At 49.6% G+C, this 20577-nt stretch overlaps 1 protein-coding gene and 1 long non-coding RNA gene across 3 annotated transcripts in view; one reads left to right on the top strand and one right to left on the bottom strand.

The window, feature by feature from the left end:
• The window catches only part of LOC138812891 (paraneoplastic antigen-like protein 8C), a 27141-nt gene extending 11750 nt beyond the window's left edge, over positions 1-15391 (bottom strand). Inside the window, exons 1-2 of one of the 2 annotated variants that reach the window (XM_070001137.1) lie at positions 14246-15391; positions 11110-12793 (exon numbers count right to left, since the gene is read on the bottom strand). In XM_070001137.1, coding sequence (XP_069857238.1) covers positions 14247-14849 — 603 coding nt within the window. In that variant the 5' untranslated portion in view covers positions 14850-15391 and the 3' untranslated portion in view covers positions 11110-12793; position 14246. Of the gene's footprint in view, positions 1-11109; positions 12794-14245 lie in introns of those variants that run through there. The other variant, XM_070001138.1, reaches the window with a different exon arrangement.
• Positions 5310-20577, top strand: LOC138812892 (uncharacterized). Its single transcript, XR_011367647.1, has 3 exons — positions 5310-5345; positions 14667-14957; positions 20097-20577. It is a non-coding gene; the product is annotated as an uncharacterized lncRNA (long non-coding RNA).

Below are 20577 nucleotides of genomic sequence, written 5' to 3'. Positions count from 1 at the left end.
AATATTTCTGCATTGTTTTATATAATCTGTGATGCCTCCACTTTCTTTTATTTGCATCAGAGCTCCCTGGCAATCCTCATTAGCATTATCAACAGCCAGCTGCTTCAACAACAGATCTTGAAGCCACTGCCCACGGACCTGCTTTTTTATGGAAGGTTTCAGACAGCCTATAAAATCTGAATAGCCTATAAAATCTGAATAGGGCTCGGTGGCTCCCTGAAGGACGCTAGTATAAGAAACTGCGCAATCAGACCCACAATAGATCTGTTCCCAAGTGTCCAGCGCGGCCCGCCCGATGAGAGAGGAGGAGTTCCCGGGAATTACCAGTGGCTGCTGAATAGTAGGAAAAGGCCCTGAACCCCATCACCGTGTCAGAAGTCAGTCCTAGAGGGTTCCCCAGCTCAGCCTGCCCGTGCACCCCTCTTCACGGGTGGCATCTGCAAGCCACATTTGCCACTGACGATGTTGAGACTGTGACAAAAACCAGTTTGGCTACCAGATGATCATCATAAGGGATCCAAAGAGCGCCACGAGCCCAGCCCGCCAAAAATCCCAACACAGTACCCAGAGTGGCACCGCGAGATGCGCAAGCCTCTTTAAAAGTAGACAGCATGTCCAATTAACCTGACACATTCAAGGGATGGTCGTTCAGAATTCAATGGAAAGGACAGAAGCAGTTCATGAGGGCGTCCAGGGGACATAGGCCCCCTTGATGGTCTCTCCCCAAGAGCCGTCTTGGGGTGCTCTGTTCTAGACCATGGTCCTTCTCGTCATACGAAAGGGGTTCAGAAACTGTAGGAAGGGGAGGATGTTCTAATTCATCCTCATCAGGGAAAGGAGGAAAATTCTGTTCTGCCCGAGGGGCTGAGGGCGAAGAGGAAGATGGCATCTGGAGCTTTTCAGCCTCCTCCCACACCCCAGCTTGTTGGGGAACAGTCCTAAACTTGGGTGCTTTCTGCACAGGAGAAACATCATTCTGCAGCCATTTTGCTTTTGCCAAAATGTCTTCATCCAATTCATATTCATACAAAGAATGAGCTACTTGCTCCCGATCGACAGTATCCTTCTCCAGTTTCACTATTTCTAGAACAGAATGAAGGCGCGCCCAGGTCACCCAACACTGGGGGCTGATACGTTCCCCTCATCTATGAGCTCTTCTGACATTTTCTGTAACTCTTTGCCATGTGTCCTCACCCAGAGTTGCTTCGTTCTGGAACCACGGGTTATACTCACAAACAGTGTGAACACACTCCACAAGTTGTCCTTTGGACAACCTCACCCCCTTTTTCTCAAGAACATGGAGTACTAAATCACAAAGGGCTGAGCAAGACTTCCAGACTGTCCTATAATGAAAAGTCCTTGCCACTTACCTCCTTCCATGGGGACAGTGTGTCCTTCTAATCAAACTCTTCCAGGTCACCGTTCTGGCTGCAAGAGCCTCAGTGCCTGGTGGGCGGAGAGCGAACGACACCTTGCAGGTAGAGACCACGTTTATTAAAAGCACTGCAGGCGCCATTAGAAAGGACAAAATAATGGCATTTGCAGGAAAATGGATGGAGCTAGAAGGAATCATGTTGAGTGAGGTAAGCCAAGAGCAAAGAGACAAATGGTACATGGTCTCCCTGATAAGTGGATGTTAAATCCAAAATGTTAGGTGATACGACAAAATTAACAGGACCTAAGAAACAAAGAACTTCCACTCATCTGGTGGAACCACTACTAAATAACCCCATGCTGCTGATCACATGTATGGTGTATATGTGTACGCCATTATATGTTATAGACCGTGATAGACAATTTGCTCCAGGAAAGTTAGAATGAGTTTGTGACTTTAAATGAGCATCACTATCCCACAATACTGTGAAATTTGGGAAAATATGTAATTACTTAATCACAATAAAAAAAAACAACCAGAAAACTAGAAGTGGCGCTATGGCTCAAGTGGTAGAGCATGAGCCTTGAACTGAATTGCTCAGGGACAGCTCCCAGGCCTAGAGCTCAAGCCCCATGACTGACAAAAAAAAAAGAGAGATCTTGGGGCTGGGAAGGTGGCTCAGTGGTACAGTGCTTGCCTTGCATGCCTGAGGCCCTGGGTTCAATTCCTCAGCACCACATAAGCAAAAAGAAGAAAGCCGGAAGTGGCGCTGTGGCTCAAGTGGTAGAGCACTAGCCTTGAGCTGAAGAGCTGAGGGACAGCGCCCAGGCCCAGAGTTCAAGCCCCACGACCGGACCAAAAAAAAAAAATAATATTTTTAAGGTAAGGGGTAGGTTTATTCTGTAGACCTGCTGGGACCAGGCAAGGTTGGCATTCCACGTAGCTGGCAAAAGACCTGGGAAAGACCAGGGAAGAGAGCTGGGAAAGAGAGAGAGCTGGGAAAGAGCTGGGAAAAAGTCTAACATATTTATAAGATTATTTCTTTGTTGCTTTGTATGTCCCTCCCCCATAGTATAACCCCTGCTTTCACTATATATGATATTGGTATATGTGGAGGGGAAGGGAAAAAACAAATCATTAAAACAAGGATACAGGAGGACCCATTGCAACAATGAGATGTACAAGTCATTATGTCAAAAAACGAACTTTACAACTTTGGTGGGGGAGACAGGAGGAGGGGGGAGATGGGGAAGACGGGGGGGGGGGAGATGCGAAGGGATGGGAAGGGGAAACAAAGGAGGAGGCAACAATGCTTGATAAGGAATGTACTCATTATCTTGCCCATGTAATTGTAACCCCTCTGTACAGTATTTTCACAATAAAAAAAATACGTTAAAAAAAAAAGCACTGCAGGCATATATACAGCATACAGACAAAGAGAGTTCATCTTTCATCAGCAAACAGAAGAGTAACTCTTCCTCAACAACTGTGAAACAGGCTTACATGACCAAGAGAGTTAATCTTTAGTCAGCAAACAAAGAGTTAATCTTCCTCCACAGATGTGAAACAGTTTTACTCCATCAAAGGTTACAGAAAAGAAGCCTGGTGGCTTTTCTTACACTCATAAAGGGAGTGTTGAGTGAGTGTTAGGAGGTCATTGGAAAAGCATGAAGAGCAGTTAGAGTAAATTAGCCTTTGCCAGAAAACCATGCAGACATCCAGGTACAGAGAACAAAGAAAAAAGGTTGATTGCCAGTAGAGGGAACAGCAAGGACCCTTCCCACAAGAGAAGAGTGAGAAGCAGCATGGCCTATTGTCTGAGGTGACTTATTTAACCTCTTGAGGCTAGGAGGGGCTAGAAGGGGCATGCAGGCGGAGACCACGGTGTGAACACGTGGCTCAGGGACTTCATCATGGCGGACTAGGATTTATGGCTATGGCCCAAGTAGTAGATAAGGAGCCCTGCAGCTGCCCAGACCTGAAGGTCACTCTAAGGGGCTCTTGCTGCCTTCTTTTTTTTTTTTTGGGGGGGGGTCCGGTAGTGGGGCCTGAACTCTGGGCCTGGGCGCTGTCCCTCAGCTCTTCAGCTCAAGGCGAGCGCTCTACCATTTGAGCTACAGTGCTACTTCCAGTTTCCTGGTGGTTTATTGGAGATAGGAGTCTCACGGTCTCTCCTGCCTGGGCTGGCTTTGAACCGCGATCCTCAGATCTCAGCCTCCTGAGTAGCTAGGATTACAGGCATGAGCCACCAGCGCCCGGCCTCTTGCTGCCTTCTATGGTGGTGACTGCCCCAGAAAAGTGCCATCCCAAGGTAAAAGGTGTTGGAGGCGGATTATTGACTGGCTGATTATTTTCTGCTTTTACTACTTGGGCCTGGAGTTGCCTAGGAAGGAAACATGCTAAGCTGTGGAGGGGGGAAGGTGTGTGCTAAACTATGGGAAGGGAGCTCATTGGGCTAACGTTGAAGTAAGGAGGTCAGATCTGGCTGGCGCCATATTGGCCACAAGGTGGATTATAGTCTGGCATCCTGTCTTCATGGTGGGGGGAGGAACCCTTCCCCTGCCCATCACCTGCCTCCCAGGTAATGGGTGTGCCTGGACCCCGGAGACAGGGGCAGGCACTTGGCTGATAGGTTACTGAATCTGTCAATCCAGTGTCTGGGACTGCGAATTTCCTGAGGATCTGCCCCCTGCACCAACCTACTTAGGCCCAGACCAGCCTAGCCGCTGGGACTCCATGCCACATGTGTCTCTGTGATCGTGTCCCATGTCCTGTTTCCTGGCTCATCTCCAGTCATCACAGTGTCCCAAGTCAGCTCTCCATTGGAGCTGAATTGGCTTGTTGGTATTGTTTTTGTTATCTCTTTCCACTTTAGTATGTTTCCTAGCTGTGTTATGTGTATTTGAGTGCTGCAGGCCTTGGTAACAACTGGCGACCTGCAACCTGTTAAATATAATAAAGTTCCAATAGTCTATATTTTATTATATTTATATATATATATATATATATATATATATATTTGTTGGTCGTGGGGCTTGAACTCTGAGCCTGAGCGCTGTCCCTCAGCTCTTCAGCTCAAGGTTAGCACTCTACCACTTGAGCTACAGCGCCACTTCCGATTTTCTGGTGGTTTATTGGAGATAAGAGTTTCATGGACTTTCCTGCCCGGGCTGGCTTCAAACTGCAATCCTCAGATCTCAGCCTCCTGAGTAGCTAGGATTACAGGCGTGAGCCACAGGTGCCCGGCTTATTCTATATTTTAAAATGTTCTTTTTCTTTTTCTTTTTTTTTTCTTTTGGTCAGTTGTGAGTCTTGAACTCTGGGCCTGAGCGCTGTCCCTGAGCTCTTCAGCTCAAGGTGAGTGCTGCACCACTTGAGCTATGAAGCCTGAATGGAATATAGCAATTGTAGGTTTGGATTCCATTTTGTCCGGGAACTGTGTCAGTAACTCCCCTTGATCCCCTTGAGCCCAAATTCCAGGAACAACCCCCTTTACAGAAAATTCCACTAATCACAGCTAATCAGCAGATAACAGGATAAGGAGCACTTGGGGTTCAGACCATCTGCTCCAGCCAATCATTTCAAAGAGCATCAACCCCATGAACCAGCCAATCCCCAGCACCTGGTGGGGTCCTGCCCCTGGTCACATTACTCATCTTTTAGAATTATTTTATGATTTTCCAGCAGTATGATATGATTTGTTAAGTACTGCAATGACACATAGGAGTCTCTAAAAACCCTATAAAAACCTTGCTAGAGGAAGGGTCAGGGCTCTCAACTCTGACCCACTGTGTCGGTGATGGTTATGAGTCCAGGCTCGAGCTTGTAATAAACGACTCTCACATGCTTACATCAGAATTGGCTCTTTGGTGATCTTTGGGGATCCTTATCTGGGCATAAGATCTCTGGGGGCTCATTCGGGATCTCCCAGACCTGAGAATCCCCGAACCAGAGAGTCAGACACCAATCGGTGAGTCTTATTATCTGCTTTCTTTAGTTTTTGTTGCTTTGTCTTTGGGGGCCCCACCTTTGTATTTGTAAAGGTTGACATAGGACCTAGGCAGTTGCACCAGAGGGTCGTCAACTGGGAGCCCTGGAAGGTGTTCCAGGCCCCTTTGGAGGGATGTGGAATCCCCTCATTTGTGGAGGGACATGGAATCCCCTCATTCCTTTGGAAATTTTGATGGGACAAAGAGGGTCGCTCCCAAGGTGTGGGCTGGAGGCAGGAGGCCATAGTAGGCCAAACTCCCCCTCTGGTATTTGCCTCCGGGCAATAGGAGGAATTTGTTGTTTGTCCTTTTGTGAGTCAGTTTTGCTTTTGTGTTGTCGGTTGCTATTTATTTCTGTGTGATGGACGATATGGGACAGACTCAAATCATACCGCTTTCCCTCCTGACTGACAATTTTAACGATGTTAAAGAAGAGCCTACAATCTGAGTGTTAAAATCAGAAAGGGAAAACTTTTTGCAGGTGGGAGTGGCCCCAGGGAGATCTCAGCCTCAGGCTTTAGCCCAGGGGGGTCTGAGCTTGGGGAAGAACCTGCCAGTTTGAGGGGACAGCTGCTGGGGACTCATTTCCCTTGCCCCAAGATGACTGGAATTCTCTTCCACCCTTGAAGGCCCCTGGGTCAACTTTTGCAGGAATCTAAAAGAAATAAAAACCTCTGGAGGTGAATAGAGGGAGTTTGAGTCCCCTGATAAAATGGTTTTGAGTCCCACTTGTAAATGTTGGTGAGATGTTGCCCCATTCACTGAGACCTGATTTTGTCTTTGTGGTCACTTGTCTGTCTTGTTTACTTTGGTGTATTTTTGGTTCTGTTTTCTGTGGTAGGGAAGTTCTGGGTGAGAATGGCAGGCTCACTTAGCAGAGCCACAGCACCACTTCCAGTTTTCTGGTAATAAGAGGGAGGGCTGGGAAGGTGGCTCAGTGGTAGAGCGCTTGCCTTGCATGCCTGAGGTCCTGGGTTCGATTCCTCAGCACCACATAAGCAAAAAGAAAAAAGCCGGAAGTGGAGCTGTGGCTCAAGTGGTAGAGCACTAGCCTTGAGCTGAAGAGCTGAGGGACAGCGCCCAGGCCAAGAGTTCAGGCCCCATGACTGTATCAAACAAACAAACAAACAAACAAAAGAGTTTCCTGGACTTTCCTGCCTGAGCTGGCTTTGAACCTTGATCCTCAGATCTCAACTTCCTGAATGGCTAGGATTACAGGCACGATCCACCAAACCTGGCTTATGATCATTATTTTCAACCTCACTGCTATGATCCCCCTACCCCACAAGAAAGAGTGTAAAATGTGAAATTGTTAGGACCAGGTCAAATTAAGCAGATAGGATATTGACTACACCAAGGAAAAAGGAAAGTTAACTGGGACAAACAAGTCGCAGGTAACCTGAGAAAGGTAAGTTACAGACCCTGGGAATAGAACAAGATTGCAATCTGACAGTTAGTGAAACTTGACCCTTTGTATTGATTAAGAATAAGGCCAAATATTAAATTTCAAAGATAAAGGCCTGAGTGATTAAGTGGGGGGGGGTGCAGCGAGGTATTTGCATTTGTAAAGATGGCTTCTCTCACCTCTGGGCCAATTGAGGAGCTAATCTATGCTCTCAGCATTTTGGGAGGTGATGTTTTCTTAAGACTAACGCCTTTCCCTCCCAGCTCACACCTCACTGAGCCAGGTATCTGCACTTCAAAGGGAGGATTGCCCCACCCCCAGGTCTTGAAGGAGCTGGGTGCCCAGCCCCCACCTCCTTTCTAGGCACCTTGCTGTCTACAGGAAATTGTGCTCAGCCACCTTACTTTGCTTTGAGGACTTACTGCCTTGATTACCGGAATTGTAATCGACATTTGTTCTGCTTTTGTACCTTGCTTGTCGACTACAAAACTGCCACTGACCACCTGCTAGTGCCCCTCAATGGATCTTGCCTTTTTTCTTTTTCTTTTTTTTTTTTTTTTTTGCCAGTCCTGGGGCTTGAACTCAGGGCCTGAGCACTGTCTTCTTTTTGCTTAAGACTAATGTTCTAGCACTTGAGCCACAGCGTCATTTCCAGAAGAATCAAACCCAGGGCTTCATGCATGCCAGGCAAGCACTCTACCACTAAGCTACCTTCCCAACCCAGATCTTGCCTCTAAAGACCCTGAACTAGTTGACTACAAGAAGTTGGTCTTCACTGTCTCGATGGTGGAGGTCAGACGCCATGACTAATAAACGATTCCTATCCTTATTGACTGACTGTTGGTGACTCCTTTCCCTGATTGTGCAATTGTGGGTTCAAGTCTCACTGGCCCCAGGAAGCTAGGATATTTCACTCACAAAAAAAAACAAACAAGTGAATGCAGGACTTTTGCACCAGAATAAAAATGACCATGAAATTGTATTTGGCTTCTGAGGGGAGATTTTTATGGCTTTGGGGAAGATGTTTAGACAGAGAGAGGGAAGAGAAGAGGGAAAAGGGAGGGGGGGATGGCGTGGGAGTGGAGAGTAGTTGGGGGCTCAGCCGGGGCCCTGGCGAGGATTTGGGGTGGGGTTGTTTGTGCTTTTTCAGAGCTGGTCATTAACCTTCAGCAGACTTTCCCTCCTCCTTCAGGCCTCATCCGGGTGTCTGAGCCCAGGCCTCCCTCTGCAGATCATGTGTCTCCATAGCAACCATGGATGCAAAGGGGTCTGGGCCCAGTCCAGAGGACGATGCTGATACTTTCTTGGCCTAAACTTCAACCCCAAAACCAGCCTCCCTGCAAGTCCCAGAAGCACAGAAGAAAAACTAGAAATCAGAAAAGAATGCAGAGGGGCTGGGAAGGTGGCTCAGTGGTAGAGCGCTTGCCTTGCCTGCATGAGGCCCTAGGTTCGATTTCTCAGCACCACATAAGCAAAAAGAAAAAAAAGCCTGAAGTGGTGCTGTGGCTCAAGTGGTAGAGCGCTAGCCTTGAGCTGAAGAGCTGAGGGACAGCGCCCAGGCCCAGAGTTCAGGCCCCACGACTGGGCCAAAAAAAAAAAAAAAAAAAGAATGCAGAAAAGAAAACATGGCTGAAATCCCTCCAGCCAGGTTTGGCAATTAAAAACAGAGTGGGGGGAGCCTGGGAAGGTGGCTCAGTGGTAGAGTGCTTGCCTTGCATTCATGAGGCCCTGAGTTCAATTCCTCAGCATCGCATAAGCAGAAAAAGCCTGAAGTGGTGCTGTGGCTCAAGTGGTAGAGTGCTAGCCTTGAGCTCAGGGACAGTGCCCAGACCTGAGTTCAAGCCTCATGACTGGCAAAAAAAATAATAAGAAGAAGAATAAATAATAATAATCAATAGGCTGCTAGTGGCTCACACCCGTCATCCCAGCTACTTAGGTAGCTGAGATCTGAGGATCAAGGTTCAAAGCCAGTCCAGGCAGGAAAGTCCATGAGACTCTTATCTCTAATGAACCACCAGAAAACAAACCAGAATTGGTGTTGTGGCTCAAACTGGTAGAGTGCTAGTGTAGTGACTATTATGGAATACTGACATTGTTAGAGTCAGGTTACATTAAACAGACTATTAAGTAGAGTAAGAAAGAATGAAATTTAACTGGGACAAACAAGTCCCAGGTAACCTGAGAAACATAGGTACAGACCCTAGGAATGGGACAAACTGCAGCTTAGCATTTACTGAAATTTGCGAAGTGGGTAAGAAAAGGCCAAACTTGAAAGGCAGAATCTCCTTACAAAAACTCCAGGTTAAGCCAGGGGCTGGTGGCTCACACCTGTAATCCTAGCTACTTAGGAGGCTGAGATCCGAGGATCACGGTTCAAAGCCAGCCTGGGCAGGAAACTCCGTGAGACTTTTACCTCCAATAAACCGCTAGGAAACTGAAAGTGGCGCTGTGGCTCAAGTGGTAGAGTGCTCGCCTTGAGCTGAAGAGCTGAGGGACAGCGCCCAGGCCAAGCTCCACGACAGAAAGAAAGAAAGAAAGAAAGAAAGAAAGAAAGAAAGAAAGAAAGAAAGAAAGAAAGAAAGAAAGAAAGAAAGAAAGAAAGGAAGGAAGGAAGGAAGGAAGGAAGGAAGGAAGGAAGGAAGGGAAAGAAAGAAAAGAAAGAAAAGAAAGAAAAAACTCCAGGTTAGTCATTAAAAGGAAAATTCCAGAGATAAAGGTTTGAAGTAAACTAATGAGTTAAACACCAGGTTACTGGTAGTCCGTAGATAACTCAGAAAGAGCCAGAAAACCTGGAAGGTGGTAAGAAATTTGGAATGTGGTTTTTGCTTCAAGGACTTATTACTCTGCATATAGAGACTGTAATTACTGTTACACTAACTTGCTTCTTTGATGGGAAGATTTGGGGTAAGGACTTTGCCTTGTGACATATGGCCTTGGTTATTGGAATGACTGGAATTGTCATCACCATTTTGTAAGTGCTAGCCCTGCTTTTTTTTTTTCTTTTTCTTTTTCTTTTTTTTGGTTAGTCATGGGGCTTGAACTCTGGACCTGGGCGCTGTCCCTCAGCTCTTCAGCTCAAGGCAAGCGCTCTACCACTTGAGCCACAGCGCCACTTCCGGTTTTCTGGTGGTTTGTTGGAGATAAGTCTCAAGGTCTTTCCTGCCTGGGCTGGCTTTGAACCATGATCCTCAGATCTCAGCCTCCTGAGTAGCTAGGATGACAGGTGTGAGCCACTGGCACCCGGCTAGCCTTGCTTCTGTAACTTGCATCTTTGCCAATCTCGAAACTACCACTGGCCACCTGTGAGTGCCCGCCCCCCCTCAGCCCCCATTGGATCTTGCCTTTAAATACCCTGAGCTATTTGACTTTGTGGCTGGTCTTCACTGTCTTGGTATAGTGGAGGGCAGACACCACGGCTATTAAATGACTCCTAGCCCTATTGACTGAGCGTTGGTGGAGGGCCAGCCTGGGGCAGCAGAGACCCATAGGAAGCCCTCCCCAGCAAGGTGACTCCATGTGGGACCCAACCTCTGCTGGAGCCTATTCAGGCAAGATGGCCTAGGGCAGGACATGTATCTCCCTCTGGAGACACTAGAGCTTCTCTAAAACTCCGGGAGGCATCTGTCCAAACACCCAAAGCCTCTCCACCATCTTCCTATCAGGGGTCGCCTTTGTCCTGTCCTGGACCATATGGCTTGCTCTGGGGCTGGGTCAGCAGGAGGAGGTGGCTAGGATTACAGGCATGAGCCACCAGCTCCTGACACCACCACCACCACCACCACCTCCTCCTCTTCCTCCTCCTCCTCCTCCTCCTCCTCCTCTTTTTCCTCCTCCTCCTCCTCCTCCTCCTCCTCTTTTTCCTCCTCCTCCCCCTCTCTCCCTCCTCCTCCTCCTCCTCCTCCCCCCCCCCTCCGGGCCTGGCGCTGTCCTTGAGCCTCTTTGTGCTGAAGACTAGCGCTATACCACTTGAGACACAGCGCTACTTCCAGTTGTTGAGTGGTTAATTGTAGATAAGAGTTTCATGGGAGACTTTTCTGCTCAGGTTGGCTTCAAACCATGATGCTCAGATCTCAGTCTCCTGCGTAGCTACAATTACAGGCCTGAGCCACTGGTGCCTAGCTCATCCTCCATATTTCTGCCTCCTGAACAGCTGAAACTACAGGCAGAAGCGACCACACCAGACCTGATTCTACCCATTTTGCCGCCTAAGAACGCTTCAGACCCTTAGAAATGGTGTTTAAAACATGTTTTAGCAGACAGACTATGTTTCTGAATTAAATTTGAGATGCGAGTTCCTCCCCACACTCCCTTCCCCAATACAGTAATGAACAGGCCACGGGTTCATCAGCATACATTTATTGTGTCCATTTATATTTACACAGTAGAACACCAACCACAAGGAACAAGAAGAGCTGCAGCCAAACCCACTTCCAAAATCAAAATGGAAGGCGATGAAAACCAGTCCCAGCCTTTCTTCTTTCTCAGCACTGGGGATGGAATCCAGGGCCTCACACTTGGCTTGGCAAGTGCTCTTCCCCTTAAACCCCAATCCCAGTCCTTTTGTTCTTAAGACAGTCTCCTCAGTAACTTTACCCTGGTTGGCCTTCAAGACTTTAAGGCCTTCAGAGTAGCAGGGATTACAGGCATGTACCACCACACCCGGCTGGCCAGCACATCCAATATACTTGTACATTTTTACTGGACATTTGCTGTACTAGTGACACTTTCACTCGGGGAGTCACTTTTCAACTGATAACTTTTTACACAATCCCCTGCGCGTGCCCACCCACTGCAATCCGCCTGGAAACTTCCACTGGCTCAGAAAGTTCTCCAACAGGAAGTGGTGGGTTTTTCAGTTCCATAGATAATATCTAAAACTATTCATGTCAATTCTCACAAGTAGATACACCAAAGGCTGCCCTAAGGAAAAACTCTGTGTCCTGTTGTAATGGGATAAGAAATGTCACATTGCCCCTTATTAGACACCAAAGTTGCCTTGAAGGGGGAATTTCATGCAACAAGCAAATATGCCAGGTGGGCGGGGAGGTTGGAACGCTGTGTGCCTGTGAAGAAGAGTCAGAGAGGGTCAGAACAAGACGCACAGTACCAGAATGTTCTCTGGGTGTGGTTTGCCCAGGGCTGAGAATTTACAAGGTCCAGAAAGATCAATAAGAGAGCTACAAACTTCTTGACTTTGTTTCTGGCAAAAAGTTCAGATATATGGGGGTAGGAGGGTTTCAGGAAAAGCTTGATCAAGTAGTTGCACAAAACCAGAACATGTGGAGGAAGCGGGATTGCCAGCCAGCTTGGGAAACTGACCCAAGCCAGAATCGTTAGGTCTTGCCAACCAACTGAACCGGAAAAATTCCTTCCATGTGAGGACAGCTGGGGGGCCAGGGGGCTGTCTGCCTGCACCCGCTGCTGGCACACGCATGCGCACCAGACCTCCCCACTGCATGGGGAGCTTGAACTCAGGGCCTGAGTTCCCTTACTCCAGGCTGGCGCTCTCCCACTTGAGTCACACCTCCAACTTCTGGCTTTTTGGTGGTTAACTGGAGATAAGAGTCTCATACTTTCCTGTCTGGGCTGGCTTTAAACCATGATCCTCAGATCTCAACCTCCTGAGAGGCTGGGATTACAGAAATGACCACCAGCACCTGGCTGTCTTTTCCTTCTTCTTCTTCTTCTTCTTCTTCTTCTTCTTCTTTTTTTTTCTTTTGCCCGTCCTGGGGCTTGAACTCAGGGCCTGAGTGCTGTCCCTGAGCTTCTTTTGCTCAGGGCTAGCACTCTACCACTTGAGGCGCAACTCCACATCCGGCTTTTTTTGGTAGTTTATTGAAGACAGGAGTCTCACAGACTTTTCCGGGTTGGCTTCTGATCTCGACCCTCAGATCTCAGCCTCCTGAGCAGCCGGGATTACAAGCGTGACGACCAGCGCCCGGTGTCTTTCGTTCTTCAGAGAGTAGAATGAACATAACACCTCTCCCTTCCTTCTGGCCCCAGTTAGGATTTCTCTGATTTAATCTGGGGGAGACCCACATGTCACCCCAGATGCCAGTCTGGGCAGGAACACTCGTACCCCCCCGCACCCCCCCCCCCCCGCAAGCTGATGGCTTTTGCAGGGTTGTGCAGAACACAGCATCTGGTTTATAGCGTCGCTCGGAGCAGGTGGGCGCACTGCCCACTGGTCAGCCCTGGCCTGGGCGTCTCCTTTGCAAAGCAGGGGGGCCTGGCAGGGGTGACTGACCCCACAGGTGTCCCTGGAGGACTGGATCCCCTCGCCGTGCGGCCTGCGGGGCTGTCTCCCCAAGCCAGGCCCCGCTCTGCTTCTCCGCTCCTCTGAAGAGAGACCTGCAAAACCCCAGCAAAGCCCGGACCCGGGAGCCTCCGCCTCCGTTTCCATCTGCGCCTGCGCGGGGCAGAGGCCTCCATGGCAACAGCCAGACGCGCGCGCATGCGTGGTCAGGCGGCCTCGGCTTCCCACTGCGGCTGCGCGGTGGCTCCCGGCGGCGGGGGGCGGGCCGGGGAGTGTCTCCAGGTGAGCAGCTGCTGTGGGGGTCTTTGGGACCCCGTCCTCGCTGACGCGGGACCTGTACTCCCTCAACTACCACCACGCACACACTCTGGGGTGCAGCTGGGGTTGGGGGAGGCCTGGAGGCTCTCAAGTGTTCCCCGCAAATCCTGACACTATTACCCAGCTCTGTCCCCAGTGGTTGTGCCCTAGTGCCCAAGGCTCCATCACGTGCGTGCAGGTGACGCGAAGGACACCTGTGCTCGCACAGGTGTTGGATATGGCGGCCTCGAGAGCCAGACTCGGGTTTGGTTTCGTCCCTGCTGAATTGTCAGAGCCTGGCACCTTGTATGTATTTCAGGAAATGATGGATGGGGTGGGTGGGTGGACGGACGGATGGACGGACAGATGGATGGATGGATGGATGGATGGATGGATGGATGGATGGATGGATGGATGGATGGAAAGATAGATCATGGATGGACGGGGGCAGAAATTGATGGAAGGATGGATGATGTATGATGGAGGGATGGATGATGGATGACAAATGGACACTCCTGCTCAATCAGATGTGCTTGCTCTTACCTACATTGACTCAACCAGTACCTCCAAATGACATAATCATGACCACTTATGACAAAAGCAGGGATTTTTTAAAAAGTTAGATTGGCAGGGCAATAAGTAATCACTACAGAGGGAAGGAAAGAAGGAAGGGGGGCCCACACTCACCCCCAGGATGGCCACCTGCACTCAGCTCTCCCGCACAAGTTCCTTAAGCTCAGATGAAAACACCCAACCTCATTCCCACCCGCTCAGCCTCCCCCCCCCACTCCGCAAGGCCATTCTCCCACTCCCTGGAGGGAGGCCCCCCCTCACGCATTCCACCACACTCACTCCCATCCTCCCACAGCCACGCAGATGGCTCCACCCCAAGTCTCTCCCCTCCCCTCCCCACCCCGTATCACCTCACTGCTTCTTGTCAGTGGCCTGGTGCCGACGACGGTTCTTCTTAGGTTTCTTCCTGCTCCTCCTGCTCTCTCCGGCCTTGCTGTCCTTTTCCCCCTCGTCCACCCTGGCGGTGGCCCCAGCTTCCGGGCTGGCACGAGGCGGCGGTGGTGGGCAGCACTGCCTTGCCGGGGGCGGCTGCCTGAGATCGGTCACCGTGGGGCACAGCTCCTGCCTCAGGACCCTGGCCACGTCTTCCACAGTCCTCCCCTCACTCTGCAGAAACAGGTTGAGCTTGGTCAGGAATTCAATGTCCTGCCTCGGGGGCATGAAGACCACTTTCCACACCCCGCCTTTGCCTTGGATCTCCCGGGGCACCACGTCGTGATCCAGCTCCTCGGCCAGCCTAATGATGGCTGCCTTGGTTCTCTGTTCCTCCAGAAAAGCTTTCCCAGCCACCTCGAACTTGCCCAGAGGTTTGAGGGGCACCCGTATGATCTCTTCAAATTCCTCGTGGTTGCAATCTTCTGGGATCCCCAGAATCATCAAGGACTTGTAACTGTCCACCTCCAAGGCCTTGCACCCATGTTCCAACAACGCAATGTCCTGGACACCGAACAGCATCCTGCCCAGCTCCTTGAGAATCCTGTATGCCTTCTGGTAGGAAGTTGAGGTGCCACGGGAATATCCTGAATGATCCAGCGTGCCCCCCGATCTCTTTCCTCAGACTAGGTGAGAAATGAGGCCTCACAGAGGCGGCAATGTGTCCAACTCAGACAAGGGTGTTCAGAGCCCCCGGTCCGCAGGGGTATGCCACTATGCTAGGCCTTCAGTCGTCTCTCCTGAGAGCGCTCAGGAGAATTCCCAGGGACTCACGGAATGCCAGGGAAGCAGAGGTGGATGTGTGCCAAGCTGATCCGTGCCTCCCAGGTTCTAGGCAGTGCCACACCAGAGATGGTGTAAAGGTTCAGTTTCTTCACTCCACAGGAGCTTCCTAAAGGTCTTCACAGTGCCCTGATTGCCCAACAGCTCAGGGCATCTGGTCCCCCCAGGGTTTCTGTCACCTGAGTGTAGCGGGTGATAGCCTGGCAGACAAGGTGGCTAGGTCCTCACACTGCCCGGAGATTGCTCTCAGTGCCCTGTGGCCCGGGCTTAAGACCAGGATGTAGTGGCTGCACTTGCTCCTGCAGTGACGTCACCACCTCCTTCCGCTCTGCAGCCCGGCATGGTCTCCATGGCAACTGGGAGAGCATCTCTTCTGCCATTGGCCGGCCTTGCTGCATGGAAATCAGAGTCCAAGGAGGGGCGGGGGCAAGGGCTGGGAGGAGAGGAGGGGTGTCACTCAGGGGGTGAAGGGTCAGCTCCCACCTGCAGATGTACCCACCCTTCTCCTTTCAGCAAATAATCGATTTCTGGGGGGTGGGAGACATGGAGGATGGGGAGATGAGTTTGAGAACATCAGAAAGTTAGGACACGTGCAAAGAGTTACAGGGAACCGCTCTGAGGACTCTCACACGGCAAAATCCCAAGATGGGGTTAAAATCAGAGCATCAGAGTTAAGAAAATAAATAAGCGGCACCCTTTGAATAAACCAAGAATGTGCAAGAGATCTGTACAAACCTACAGAGAGACAAAGTTGGGGAAAGAATGCTGGTTGCTTGTCATAGGAGCGGACCCCAAAACGGGCCATGATTGCAGTTTGAGCTCAATCACCAGAATGCTTTCAGCTATGTGAGTTTTAAAAATACAGGTTTTGGGCTGGGAAGGTGGCTCAGTGGTGGAGCGCTTGCCTTGCATGCATGCATGAGGCCCTGGGTTCGATTCCTCAGCACCACATAAGCAAAAAGAAAAAAGCCAGAAGTGGCGCTGTGGCTCAAGTGGTAGAGCGCTAGCCTTGAGCTGAAGAGCTGAGGGACAGCGCCCAGGCCCAGAGTTCAGGCCCCACAATGGGAACCCCCCCCAAAAAAATACAGGTTCTCCCTCCCCCCCCCCTCTCCCACTTGAACCATAGTGTCACTTCTGGTTTTCTGGTGGTTAATTGGAGATGAGTCTCATGTATTTTCTGCCTGGGCTGGCTTTGAACCATGATCCTCAGATCTCAGCCTCCTGAGTAGTTAGGATTACCGATGTGTGCCACTGGCTGGCACCAGGCTTTGTCTCTCCTCTCTACTGTCCAACCCCCCCCCCCACGCCTCCAGAGAGGGAACTCAAAAATGTCATTGCAGCTGCAGGCAAGGTCACTAGCTGCTCTCCTTATCTCCCTGACCCTGGCAGGAAGGAACATTTGGGGACAGCCAGAAACAACTCTGGAGATAGAACTACAAAATATCAAAAGAAATGAACAAGCCCAAGGCCTCCTTCCCTGCCCAGCCCCAGCCCACGCATCTGGAGCCGGGGCTCCTGAGGTTTTCTCTGGGGACTGTCCCTTGCCCTCAGCCCCACAATAAGACAGGGAGCAGTGGCTTCATGAGTCTTCATTTTGACTGGAAAAATTTAATGAACCTTCATCTCCTTTCCTGCAAAACTCTGGTCTCATTATTTGCCATCAAGGGAAGTAAACTCTGTGTGTGTGTGTGTGTGTGTGTGTGTGTGTGTGTGTGTGTGTGTGTGTGTGTGTGCACCAATTCAGGGGCTTGAACTCAGGACCTGGCCATTGTCCCTGAGCCTTTTTTCCTCATGCCTAGTGCTCTACTACTTGGGCCACAGTGCCACTTCCATAGAGAGAAGAGTCTTGCTCAGTGCTAGTGGCTCATGCCTGTAATCCTAGCTACTCAGGAGGCTGAGATCTGAGAATCGCAGTACCAAGCCAGCCCGGGTAGGAAAGTCTGTGAGACTCTGATCTCCAATTAACCACCAGAAAACCAGAAGTGGCTGTAACTCAAGTGGTAGAGCCTTGCCTTGAACTGAAGAGCTGAGGGACTGCACCCAAGCCCGAGTTCAAGCCCATGACCAAAAAAATGTCTCATTGACTTTCTTACCATGCAGGCTTTGAACTGAGATCCTTGGATCTCAGCCTCCTGAGTAGCTAGCATTACAGGCGTGAACCATTGGTGCCAAGCTAAGGTTAACTTTCATAGTGGCATATGTGCTTATTTTGTGCCAGTCTTGGGGCTTGAACTCAGAGCCTGGGAGCTGTCCCTGAGCTTCTTTTCTTTTGCTCAAGACTAGCATTCTACCACTTGAACCACTTTCTTTCTTTTCTTTCTTTTACTAGCAGGACTTGAACTCATAACCTTGCCATTGCTTGGCTTACTTGATGAGCTGGTACTCTCCTGTCTGAGTGACTCTTCCAGTCCTGTTTATTGCTGGTTATTTTGGAAATGGAGTCTCTCAAACTTTAGCCTCCTCCCTGATACAAGCCAGGTGCTGTGGCTTATATTTGTCATCCTACCTACTCAGAAGGCTGAGATCTGAGGATCAAAGTTCAAAAGCAGCCTGGGCAGGAAAGTCCATGAGACTATTTGAAAGGATCATTTACATCCATCCCAGGAGACCACCCAGAGTCAGGGAGACACAGGAGAAGATGACTATAAGGTTTATTAGGGCTGGGAAGGTGGCTCAGTGGTAGAGTGCTTGCCTCGCATGCATGAGGCCTTGGGTTTGATTCCTCAACACCACATAAGAAGAAAAAGCCAGAAGTGGCACTGTGGCTCAAGTGGTAGAGCGCTAGCCTCAAACTGAAGAGCAGAGGGACAGCACCCAGACCTAGAGTTCAGGCCCCACGACTGACCAAACAAACAAAACAAAATAAAACATTTGTTTCTCTTTTGGAAGGAAAATGAGAACCTACTTTGGTCACTGGCTTTGGGGGGTAGGTAGAGGACAAACTGGGTGAGGTGACAGTTTCCATTTTCAATTCTGTACTGTTTGAATGTCTAATGCTTTATGTATCTTATGTTTAAATGTCTCCAAGTGCTATTTTGACACTGGACTTATGGGTCATTTCTTGTTGACATCTTTTTTTTTTTGGTCGGTCGTGGGGCTTGAACTCTAGGCCTGAGCGCTGTTCCTCAGCTCTTCAGCTTAAGGCTAGCACGCTACCACTTGAGCTATAGCCCCACTTCCGGTTTTCTGGTGGTTTATTGGAGGTAAGAGTCTCAAGGACTTTGCTGTCCAGGCTGGCTTTGAACCCTGATCCTCAGATCTCAGCATCCTGAGTAGATAGGATGAAAGTCTTCATTTTATTTTATTTTTTTTTGATTGTGGGGCTTGAACTCTGGGCCTGGCTTTGAACAGTGATCCTCAGATCTCAGCCTCCTGAGTAGCTAAGATTACAAGCATGAGCCACCAGCACCCAGCTTTGTTGACATCTTTCTATGGCTCCTTTTAAAATAAGAAACCAAACTGCTAGATGCCAGTGGCTCACACCTGTAATCCTAGCTACTAAAGAGGCTAAGATCTGAGGATCATGTTCAAAGCCAACTCAGGCAGGAAAGTCTGTGAGACTCTTATCTCCAATGAACCACCAGAAAACCAAAAGTGGCTCTGTGGCTCAAGTGGTAGAGCATTCGCTTGAGCTGAAGAGCTGAGGGACAGCGCCCAGGCCCAGAGTTCAACCTCATGGCTGACAAAAACAAAACAAAACAAAACGAAAACAAAGAAAACCACTTCAACCTAAAAACAAAAGGATTAGAAGACAAGAACACATTGGAGTTCTCAGACAATAATTCTTTTTTTCCCGTCCTTTGTGGGCTTGAACTCCGGGCCTGGGTGCTGTCCCTGAGCCTCTTTGTGCTCAAGGCTAGTGCTCTACACTTTGAGGCACAGCAGCCACTTCCGGCTTTCTGGTGGTTCATTGAAGGAAAGAGCCTCACAGGGACTTTTGAACCTGGATCCTCAGATCTCAGCCTCCTTAGTAGTTGTTAGGCTTACAGGCGTGAGATGGCACCCAGCTTCTTTTTTTAAAAAATTTTGTGGCAGGGGGGCTGGGAAGGTGGCTCAGTGGTAGAGTGCTTGCCTTGCATGCCTGAGGCCCTGGGTTCCATTCCTCAGCACCACATAAGCAAAAAGAAAAAAGCCGGAAGTGGCGCTGTGGCTCAAGTGGTAGAGCACTAGCCTTGAGCTGAAGAGCAGAGGGACAGCCCAGAGTTCAGGCCCCACAACCGGACCCAAAAAAAAAAAAAAAATTGTGGCAGGCTGGGAAGGTAGCTCAGCGGTAGAGGGCTTGCCTTGCAGGCATGAGGCCCTGGGTTCAATTCCTCAGCACCACATAAACAGAAAAAGCCGGAAGTGGTGCTGTAGCTCCAGTGGTAGAGCGCTAGCCTTGAGCTGAAGAGCTGAGAGACAGCGCCCAGACCCAGAGTTCAGGCCCCATGACCGGCAAAAAAAAAATTTTGTGGCAGTATTGATGCTTGAACTCAGATCTGGGCACTGTCCCTGAGTTTCTTTTGCTCAAGGTTGGTGCTCAACCACTTAAGCCATAGCTCCACTTCTGGATTTTTTGATGGTTAACTGGAGATAAGAACCTCCTAGGGCTGGGCGCCGTTGGCTCATGCCTGTAATCCTAGCTACTCAGGAGGCTGAGATCTGAGGATCATGGTTCAAAGCCAGCCTGGGCAGGAAAGACTGTGAGACTCTTGTCTCCAATAAATCACTCAGAAAACCAGAAGTGGTACTGTGGCTCAAGTGGTAGAGCGCTAGCCTTGAGCTGAAGAGCTGAGGGACAGTGCCCAGGCCCAGAGTTCAGGCCCCACAACTGACAAAAAAAAAAAAAAAAAAAAAGAACCTCATGGACTTTTCTGTCTTGGCTGGCTTTGAATCTGGATTTTCAGATCTCAGCCTCCTGGGTAGCTGGGATTACAGGTGTGAGCTATTGGCACGCAGCTCACAGTAATTCTTTTCCTTTCTTCTGCTTTTTTTCTCCTTCTGCAGGCCTTCCATAAAGCTTTGCTTGCATCCAATTCCCTGCTGGAATGTCAGGGGGACACTGGCTTTCTCAGCTGAGGACTTCTGTGACCTGAGGGTGCATCTGGCATGCATTCCAGGGTGGGGTGGGGGGGACACCCCTTCCAAGTCTGAGCCAAAGTCTGGATGCCCAGCCATAAGCCTCAGGTGAAGGTATGTGGAAAGTGCCCTTCGTGCCCCTCCTATTCATTCTGTAGACCAATGCCTTCAGGCTCCTTTTATGTGTGGAAGGAAGCCCACCTGTGCATTGCTTACTCTTTGTAACCTTTGATCACTGGAGCTACCTCACATTTGTTGACAAGGATGAACTCTTCCTTGCTTACTGACTTAAAGTTAACTCTCATTGTCTGCCTTTCTGTAAAACTGTTGAAGATTAACTTTCTGCCCCTAGACTGAAGATTTTATGTCTGTGTCCTATATATAAGCATGTGAGATTCCAATAAACTTT

Source organism: Dipodomys merriami, unplaced genomic scaffold (genome assembly GCF_024711535.1).
Source record: "Dipodomys merriami isolate MVZ:Mamm:240054 unplaced genomic scaffold, mDipMer1.0.p SCAF_57, whole genome shotgun sequence".
Lineage (NCBI taxonomy): Eukaryota > Metazoa > Chordata > Mammalia > Rodentia > Heteromyidae > Dipodomys > Dipodomys merriami.
This window is presented reverse-complemented; position numbering and strand designations above follow the sequence as displayed.